Source organism: Sminthopsis crassicaudata, chromosome 1, assembly GCF_048593235.1.
Source record: "Sminthopsis crassicaudata isolate SCR6 chromosome 1, ASM4859323v1, whole genome shotgun sequence".
Lineage (NCBI taxonomy): Eukaryota > Metazoa > Chordata > Mammalia > Dasyuromorphia > Dasyuridae > Sminthopsis > Sminthopsis crassicaudata.
This window is the reverse complement of record NC_133617.1, coordinates 32,740,420-32,750,654: the sequence shown is the minus strand read 5'-3', so window position 1 is coordinate 32,750,654 and position 10,235 is coordinate 32,740,420. Positions and strand designations below refer to the sequence as shown.

The following is a 10,235-nucleotide window of genomic DNA, read 5'->3' as shown; positions in this document are numbered from 1 at the left end:
GCATGAGGTATTTGAAATGCAGGAACTTTTTTTTTCCTTTTTTAAACTTTTTTTTTCTCGAAGTGCAGGAATAGATTTATTTAAAAAAGAAAAGCCAGACCCCCTTGGAAAGTCATAGAAAATCAAGCCTGGAGACTCTGGCGGTCAGGTCAGCCGCCTGTAGGAAGTGTCATCGGAGTAAAAGGGATGAACTTCCAGAGAGAATCCACAACTGGAAAGGCTGTAAAAGAGAATGCTGAGAAGAGAGATTCCAAAGTCCAAGACCGAACCACAGGCTTCTATTCTACGGGAGCCAGCTTTCCTAACCATACCCAGAAGGGGCACTTGCAGTTGAACCGAAGGAAACAGTATTGATGCTGTTCTCCCAACAGGGTGCAAAGGTTATTATCTCCTCCATGCACAGCCCATTTTTCTAGCGGAGGCGTTAGCTGTTTGAAGGATGCCCTTTCTGCTGGGCGAGAAGGAATAAACAAAAAAGGGGGGGCTTGATTCTGGCAGGATGGAAGGGTGAAGGCTGGGAGGAGGCAGAGGGCAAGCCCAAGCAACATCCTATGAAAAGCAAGGTCAGCACCAGCCCCTCCTGGACTCCCCCAATCTTCCTCCCTCTTTCCCAGCCTCAGACCTTGGTACAGAGCCTGCAGAGAATACATCGATTTCTAAAAACGCCATTTTCCACTTTGGAGGGCTAAGAAATGCATATCAGGGTGACTGAGGAGTGGAAGCGCCGGGACAAGTCTCAAGGTGGGGGGGGTTGCACAATCATTAACCTGATCCCAAAGCTATGGCCAAGTGGAGAGGGGCGGGGTGATGTCCCCTAGGAAGGGGCTCGGCTTCCCAGAGATTGATTTTAAAAAGAGCAGCAAATTGGGGAGCTGGCGCAGCATCCCCAGCCAGAGACCCCTTCTCTGGGGACATGGGAGGAGGCCACTTTGGGAGAACCTCTCCTCTTCCCCACCCCAGCCCTACTACCTAATGGGAAAATCCCCACAGGCTTCCAGTACCCGGGCCGGAGCTCAGGGCTGGATGGCTCAAACCCCAAATCTGTGCACACCACCTCAGGCTCCTCCGCTTCTCCAAGGGGGAAAATGGCTAACGTTTCTGCTTTTCCTCCAATCTCTGCTCCCTCTCGAGGTAAGGATGGGGCAGGGATCATGAGTTGGCAGCAGCCTGGGAACAAGAGGGCACAAAAAGCAAGTGGGGAGGTAGGGGGGCTTGGGAGCGGGAGAGTTTTTGAGGAGAAGGGGAAAAAAATCAGACCTCAAGAGCTATTCTCAGGGACACAAGGCACAAAAACAAAGCAGATGGAATTGCTGGAACGATCAAGAAAAGAAGCAAGTAACTGACCTGTACCATCCTTAAATATCTTACATGGTTAAATAGAGAAATGAAAAGATACAGCAGCAACACAAATGTAACTGGGACCTTTTTTTTTTTTTTTTTTTTTTTTTTTTTTAAAGAAACAGTGCATTAGACCCTCCTGAGTTGGTGACTCCAATCTTGCCAAAGACAGTAACTTAGAACCTCTGAACGTTTGCTTTCACAGGAAAAAAAAAAATAAAATAAAATAAATCAGTGTTCCATTTTGTATTTTTTTCAGTGTCTGAGAGAAGTCACATCTTCCTAGGTCTCCTTGGAATTTTTTTTCTTTTTTTTTTCTTTTTTTTTGCTCAGTAAACTTTTAAAAAGTTAGGAGTTCTGTTCTCATCCATGAGAAGCTGCGTAGGTCAGGGTGTTCTAGAGTGAAGCCCCCACTGGTGTACCTTCGGTAAAAATGGGATCGGAAAAATCTACTTCCGTGTCTAAATCTCATCGGAATTTTGGTGGGAAGCCTCTAGTTTCATCTTTTTAGAAGGTGGTGCTCCTTCAGAATCCTGAAAGAAGGGGAGGAAAGAGAAAAAAAGTATTGAGATTATAATGCAGTGTTTAGGTTAGACAGTGTGAGAATGCACCTCAGTTGTCTCCAGTGGCCTCTGGGCAAGGAGGAAACTGGGTTTAGGCTTTCTTTAAAAAAAAAAAAGAAAAAAAAAAAGGCTGAATTTGGATCAACAAAGATGGCAGGAATCACATCCTGGCTGAAACACTTTGGCATACTTCCAGAAGCTGGGAATTCAGAATTATAGATTGCAATCCCTTTCTTTAAAACCCTAGTACATCGCACCAGCCCTGAAGTCAAGAGGACCTGAGTTCAAATTTGGTCTCAGACACAACACTTCCTGGCTGTGTGACCTTAGGCAAGTCACTTAACCCCAATTGCCTCAGCTAAAAACAAAACAAAACAAAATAAAACAAAAAACCCTTAGCACAGTAGCTGGTTTTTGTGAGTGGAAATAACTAAGGGGAAAAAAAATCTAAGTAGACATTTACCTAGTAAATCAGGCAAACCTTGCTTGAGTTTCCTCAACCCTAAAAGAGGGATAATAATACCAACCATTTCCCAGAGTTGTTGTGAGGTATTGGTATAATGGTTCTGAATTCAAGTTTTGGTTTCTAAGTAAATAAAAGCCCAATAAATACCTCTTACCAATTTATCTCACTTGAGATAACAAGTCTGTTCATAACAGACCTGTGAAGAGATTTTTATTCCTATTTTACATCCGAGGAAACTGAGATCCCCAAAATGTCAAATGGCTTTTTGAAGGACACAAATTAGTGTGGGAGATGGACTTGAACTCAGTCCTTTGGACACTTTTAAACCCCATTATAATATATATTTTATTGTGTGATGTCTTAGAAGAGACAAGCAATTATCTTCCTTTTTTGCAGAGGTGGCTGGTTCTGCTGAAATGCAGGGCCAACGATTAGTAGGAAATGAAGGTGATGATAAAATCAATTTTTTTTTAAATAAAGAAAAAAAAAAGAAAAAAGGCTCAAGTTTCATAATCTTAGACTGTCATAAACTGAAGAAAGATTTGGTGAAGATGCATCATATTATCTCATTTGATTCTTGCCAACATCTTGGGAAGCAGGTACTATTATTCCCATTTTACAGATGAGGAAACTGAAACAAACATGGGTTAACATACTGCCCAAGATCACAGAGCCACTGTGAAATCAGATTTGAACTCCTGACTCCAAATCTGGCACTCTTCCACTGCACCATCTAACTACTTTCCCCTACTTTCCCCCAAAAAAACCTCTTCGGAGAAGGGATCTTTACTAGACTCCCAAAAAGATCCAAGTCACTAAAAATCTAAAAAAAAAAAAAAAAGTGGATGGGCCCTAGGTGAAGAAGCCCTTCTCTGGCCACTAGTCAGGCCTGAGTCTGGGATTAAGATTCAACACCTCTCAAGGTTCAGGAAGCAAATGCCCTGACTCAGAACTCTTGCTTTTGATTAGTTCTAGAAGAGGAAGTTTGGGTTCACTGGTCCTAGAAATAATACCAATAATACTACTAACAATCATTTGTATTTATATAGTATCTTAGGGTTTGCAAAATGCTGTATAAATGTTCATTCCATTTATTCTCACAACACTGGGAGGAAGGTGCCATAATCATCTCCATCTTACAGATGAGGAAACTGAGGGTGAAATGACTTGCCCAGGGTCACCCAGTTCATAAGTGCCTGAGGTTGACTTTGAACTCAGGTCTTTTTGACTCCATTGTGTTACCTGATAACAGACAACTTCTTCAACAGCTCAGACCAAGGCACAAAAGGGGGAAAAAAAAAAAAGGCACAAATAAAGAACCGGTTGAAGTGTTTGACTTAGCACTGGGGCTGCTTTGATGTCAAACAGTGATAAAAATCAATGGGAATAATGCCTCTTTAATGTGCCCTCCACTTCTTCAAACAAAAGACCCAGGGAAATGAGAGTACCTGAGAGTTATTTGATGCTTCTGTGGTTATATCGTTGTCCCCAGAGGGTTGCATTTCGACTTTCTCCGAACTGTTCATTGAATTTTCCATTGAGGACTGTGAATTCTGCTCATCAGAAGTATCTGAAAGAAATAAGAAAAAGCTCTCGGTCAAACACAATGGCAATATCCAACAGTAATAATAGTCATGGCAATATCCAATAGCAATAGTAATATCCAAAGTCTGTTTGGGAAGTCGACACTTTCCCACCAACCATCCGCTGGGGAGCCTCCCTCTGTTTCTGGACATGGCTGAGAGACTTAGGCCCCTTTGGTTCCAGAGCTTTACCAACCCTCATCTGTCTGTACTCAGAGGGGCCCCCCTCCTGGACAAAGGGTCCTCCTCCCCAATAGAAGAGCTGATAGGAAACAATAGATGACCTAGTTTCACAAAGCTAACCAATACTTACACATGCATATGCATGTGTATACCTCAAATGAAACACATAAAGTGCACAGGTTCTAGCACATAGCAGGCACTTAAAAAATCATCCCCTCATTCCTCACCTCTCCAGCAGAAATGGAAGTGTACTTTCCTGCCTTTTTATTCATAGTAACAGGCAGCATTTTTATAGCACTTTATAGCAAAAGCTTGACATATTATATTACTGGATCCTCAAAACAACCTGTGAAGCAGGTGCTATTATTGTTCCTATTTTACAAATGGGGAAACTGAGGCAAACAGGGTTAAGTGACTAGCCCAAGATCCTACAACTAACAACGGTCTGAGACAGGATTTGAATTTTAATATTTGCTCTTATCTACGGAACCTGTTCATTTACAGGAACTAACTTCACTATTATAATTAAATTTTGTTCAGTTTCATACATTTTAGTTCTTTTCATTTGTTTTTGTTATGTCCAGATCTTCATGACCCCACGGGCAAAGCTTTTTCTCGGCAAAGAGAGGGTTTGCTATTTCCTACCCCGGTGAATCATGGTTAACAGGGCAAGTCACCAAGCTAGTGTGAGGCTGGATTTGAACTTGGGGCACTCCACCCACAAAGCCACCTAGTCATCTCTTTTTATTTACATCACCTGAGGTTGTTTATTTCCTTTTTTCACTCATTCATGAGTCTTTCTTGAATAGTCCACATCTGTCACTTCTGATAAGTATTTTTCTGTGCACAGACCACAATTTGTTGGTCTTTTTTTCCTTCCCCCCCCCTTTTTGAAGTGTTTCCCTGATACTTTCTTTCTTACATCACTGTTATTTCCCAACTGGGACTCCCTCATTCCCAAGGGAACCTCCCTCATAACAAATAAGGAGAGTCAAACAAAAACAAGTCCATCCAGCGGCTGCATCGTCCTGTGCTGACTGCCCACTGCCTCTCGGGCCAGAAGCAGGAAGCCCACCCCAGCCAGAAAGGTGACCGGATCCCTTCCACCGCTGCTGGGCCATCCTGTAAGCCAGGGAAGCCTTGTCACCCTAAAGCAAGCAAGGAAGGTCTACAGCAATCAGGGGACCAGCCACCTTGGCGCTGCTGGTGAATATCCTGCAGCCCTTGACCCCAGTCACCCAGGCAGGAACAAAGGTGTCCAGTTTCAGCCAGAGACCTGCGGCGGCTCCACTTTCACCAGTGGCTTGAGGCCGGTGCCATCTAGTGGACACAAAAGCTGCAGCCGTGGTGCCGGCAGCTCCAGCCTCAATTTCTACTCAGAACCATGTGGTTCTATGAAAGAGAGAAAAATGGACATTGCCTTTTGACTCCATCAAGTTGTTCTGAAATATCTCAGTTCCCTTTCAAAGTCAGACAGGATAAATATTCTATTTCTTAAGAACACCCCCCCCCCAAAAAAACCCACAGCATTTCACTTAGAGATAGGATGCTGAACAGAGAATATAAGGGCTGAGGAGCCCTAAAACACAATGTTTCAGTTAGAAATTAGATATTAGAACAGAGATTATCAGGGCCGGGGATCCCTAAAATATAATGTTTTAACAGAGAATATTAGGGCTGGAAAACCCTAAAATACAATGTTTCAGCTTGAAATAGAATGTTGAACAGAAAATATCAGAGCTGGGAAGCTCTAAAATGTTTTTCTACAATGTTTCCATTAGAACAGAGAATATCAGGGTTGGAAAGCCCTAAAAATACAATGTTTCTATTGGAAATAGGATGTTAGAACAGAGACTATCAGAGCTGGAAGCCCTAAAATACAATGTTTCAATTAGAAATAGATTGTTAGATCAGAAACTATCAGGGCTGGGGAGCCCTAAAACAGGATGTTTCAGTTAGAAATAGGATGTTATAAAAGAGAATATTAGGGCTGGAGAGCCCTACAACACAATGCTTCCATTAGAACAGAGAATATCAGGGCTAGGGAGCCCTAAAAGACAGTGCTTCTGTTAGAACAGAGAATATCAGGGCTGGAGAGCCCTAAAAGATAGTGCTTCTGTTAGAAAAGAGAATATCAGGTCTGGGGAGCCCTACAACACAATGCTTCCATTAGAACAGAGAATATCAGGGCTAGGGAGCCCTAAAAGACAGTGCTTCTGTTAGAACAGAGAATATCAGGGCTGGGGGGGGCCTAGAAGAAGGGGTGTCAGAGATGGGAGAAATTTCAAAGATGATTTAATCCAATTTCCTTAGTCTAGCCAGATGAGGCTGGAAGGAGACCTCTTTGGGGCAAGGTCTCACAAAGTAAAGGGCAAAACTAGAGGAAGGTCTCTGTCCCTGTAGAATAAGCAGCTCTCATAAAAACAGGAGCAGACAAGATTCTTGGCAACCCTGACTGACCCAATCCTGCTGACCTTTGTATCCTGTGACAATTCGCACAGCCCTGCACACAGTATGGCACCAACAAGCTGGACTGAGCCAGGTCCATCTTCATTGGGCCCCTGACAACCCTTCACCAATACCTGACCCTAGAGACAGCTCAGTAATCCAAAGAAGCTGTGACTGACGGACAAGGGAGAGGCCCTGGCCTCTCTGTCCTGGGTCACTACGTTAGTCGGAGGCCCGGTTTTATTCCTGGGAGCATTAGCGACCCCAAGATGGGCTTCTGGGAAGGATTATCGCCACTTTGGCCCTCCCTGGTCTTCTAGGATAAACTGAACATGGGAACCAAGCACCCAGACCCTGATACTGTTAATGTATCACTTCAAAGTTTGCCTAGATTAATAATAGCTAGCTTTTAAAGGTTTTCCTAATAGCTGTACATATCATATCCCACATTTGATCCCTACAACTCTGGGAGATAGATACTATTGCTACCCATTTTACAAATGAGGACGCTGACAGAGCAGTGAAGTGACATCCAAGGTTGCTAACTATCAAGTCTCTGAATACAGGTCTTCCTAACTCCTAAGTCCAGAGCTCTGTCCACAATAGTGGATGGCAAATTAAAAAATGTCTGGACAACTGTCCCTTTGTAAACCTATTTAAAACATTTAATGCTCATTTATACAATTTTATACATTGAAAAAATTGAGAAGGATCCATAGTTTACCCATATAAAAAGTTTGGACCACTTATATATCATGCTACTTAACTGCCTAAAAGAATGGCTTACAGATTTTTTTTTTGTTATTTCAGCTCAACACTGTTATGTTAGGATGAGGGGACTATATTCTCTGTGTGGGGATTTTTTGGTTTTGTTTTTACTGAGGCTTCTTGTCCAGGGTTCTTGAACCAGCTCTCCTAATTCAGCTGCCCGGACCCCAGAGAGGAAGGAAGGAACTGTGACCTATTCGTTCCTGTTAAAAGGTTTGCCAGAATCTCCCTATCAGCAGGTCAGGTAATTTGGAGCTAGTTTTAAGCAATTACTCCGTCATTCACTTCATTGATCTCCAGCAGTTAAGAGCTGCTTGGCTGGTCAAATGGCACCCATGCCCTCGCTTGCCCAGCAGATATTAAGTTGGGAGGTTTACACCTATGGCTATTTTGTCAGGGGTCTTCTCCATGGTCAAAAGGCTGAATCATCAGCCTCTAGTATCTCTAGGTCTTGTTTCCCACCCTTCCTTGACCCCTGAGGGCCTTCTTGTTAAAAACTATAACATGGCCTCTTCAGTCTATTCCCACCAACATCACTAGATTCTTTGCTGCTCCTCTCATATACTGTCCCCTTCTCTCCAGCATCTGGGCCATGGTGCTGGCTGTCACTCACACCTGGGACTACTCTCCTACTAACCTCCATAGAGACTTGGCTCAAAGCCTTCCTTCTGTAGGAGGCCCTCCCTTCTCAGATTATTTCCCATCTACTTTGTACAGGTCCGTAGTTGTTTTCCCTGCACTTAAAATCTTAAATGTTTGTAGACTTGATTTCTTGGGTCCCTAATTCATTTCCTAATATCCCCTGCATTTAATAGTAAACTCTTAAAAGCAATGCTTATAGGTTTTGATTTCCTGACTTTTAAAACTGGAAGCTCTTTGTGGGTAGGAACTGGTTTTCCTCTGACACGCTGGAAGTACTATTTTAATTAAATGACTGAAAACATTTTAAAGGTGTCTTTTGTTCATATATTGGTCTTTATCTCTGAATATACGCCTTCTCTCTTCCTTAGAGAACCAAACCTTGCCATCTAGAACAGACAAAAAGTGGGGGAAATGCCCCAAATTTGGTAAAACCTGATAGGATATCCAGTATTCCAAGCCCAAAGTACCCTCCAGCTTTGCAAAGAACAAAGAGACAGTCCCTCTTTTCTGAGAGGCCTGGTCATTAGAATTAGACAGTATTTGGTTTCTTCCCTTTTATATAACTGTACTAGTTTAGTTTGGTTTTCCTTATTTCACCGGAGAATTTCCTTTACTCTTCTTTCCTTAATGAATTCCTACCAATCCTCAAAACACCAATTTAAAGGCTACCTCTTACAGGAAGCCTTCCATGATCCCTGGATTCATGCCAGCCCTTCATTTTTCTCATAGCACCTGGCTTTTGTTAACTTTCTAAGGGAATCTCTGATGTGACATGATCTCATCGTTGGGGCTTCGTATTCATCCCGGGCAAGCTGTCCATTAGGGCTTGTAAGTCCCACCAAAGTCTATGCAAAGCGCTCTGGGCCTTCCTGACATGCAATAATGTGGATCATTATTTAGGTTTGTGTCTTTATCTCCTCCCAGGCTGTAGGTCAGGGAAAGAGACAGAATCATTGATGTGGAGCAGGAAGGGTCTTCAGGGGCCACTGAGTGTCTAAGCAAAGTCATGGAACCACTCTTTTTCTGCAGGTGAAGAAAATGAGACCCATGGAAGTGACTTGCTCAATGTTGAATCAGAGGCTAGATTTGAATCCTAGTCCTCTGACTCTTGAGTCAGCAGCCTTTAATCCCCATTCTATCTGAACTTTTTACTTCCCTCTTCCCTGGTGTTCAGCACATTACTCTGCACACTCAATAAATATCTGCTGAAAGAAACTGTAACAAAAGGTTTTGCTCCCTTGAACAATGGTTCTATGGTTGATGTGCTTTGATGTGGAAAAAAATTCTACCATTATCAATGATAGCATTATCTCAATGACTGGTTTCCCTTGTAATTCTAGATTTTATTTTTTCATTTAAAACACATTCTGGGAAAGGGGTCTGTCTGATTTCACCAGACTGCCCAGGAAGTCCCTAACACAAAGGTGGTTAAGAATCCTTATCTATGAAGCACATCTACTCATTTGGAGGTAGAGAGGGTGAGGCAATACAGGCACAGAATGCTCGAACGTTACATGGAATCTGTACCAATTGCTTTTGCCAGATTTCTTTAGTTTCTCCAGAAGGTAATTGAGAAGAGAGGGTAGTATATGGAGAAATTACTGTACAAAGGCATCGGTAAAATTTTTTAAACTATCCACACTGGCTGAGATATTTGATAGTATTAGTTACTTGACTAAGCAGGAGTGTTGATTCCCTTATCTGTCTTGGATTTCCTGTCTTGACCCCTTTTTTCCCAACCTCCATCTTCCATCTAAATGCTTTGAAAGTTCCCATAGAAAATAATGTCTTCTACTCAACAGCGTGCTCGGCTCCCCAGGGTATTATCAAAACAAAACATTCCTGCCCAACTTTGTGGGAAAAATGGGCTTTTCACATTGGGGTGATATCTTACCAAACAGGTGGTTATCCTTGGACAAGGGCTTAAAATATTCAATAGGCTGATAATCATTGGCTTCCCAAATTAAGAGTCCATCCAGACAGGAAATCAGTCTTTGTGTGGCTTCCTTGTTCTGGCTGCTGACAGTAATCTGAGCTATCCCCCTGTTCGGCACATGGTTGGGTTCCATCTGCTCACCTATTAGGAATATTTCTTAGGAAGCTCCCTCTGTGTGTATAAGGGCCTATTTATGTTAGAAAAAGGACCTAGGAAAGAGCCACACATGATTACTGTGTGCATTCAATTTGTTTGATTATGCTAACTCTTTGTTACAAGGAGCTTTTCCCCCTTGTTTTTTAATTGAG

General features: G+C 42.6%; 1 protein-coding gene across 1 annotated transcript in view; it reads right to left on the bottom strand.

The window, feature by feature from the left end:
- Window positions 1-1,520: 1,520 nt before the first annotated feature.
- The window catches only part of BCL7A (BAF chromatin remodeling complex subunit BCL7A), a 34,204-nt gene continuing 25,489 nt past the window's right edge, over window positions 1,521-10,235 (bottom strand). Inside the window, exons 5-6 of the mRNA XM_074298187.1 lie at window positions 3,816-3,937; window positions 1,521-1,871 (exon numbers count right to left, since the gene is read on the bottom strand). Of these exons, the coding sequence (XP_074154288.1) occupies window positions 1,800-1,871; window positions 3,816-3,937 (194 nt within the window). The 3' untranslated portion in view covers window positions 1,521-1,799. The remainder of the gene's footprint in view (window positions 1,872-3,815; window positions 3,938-10,235) is intronic.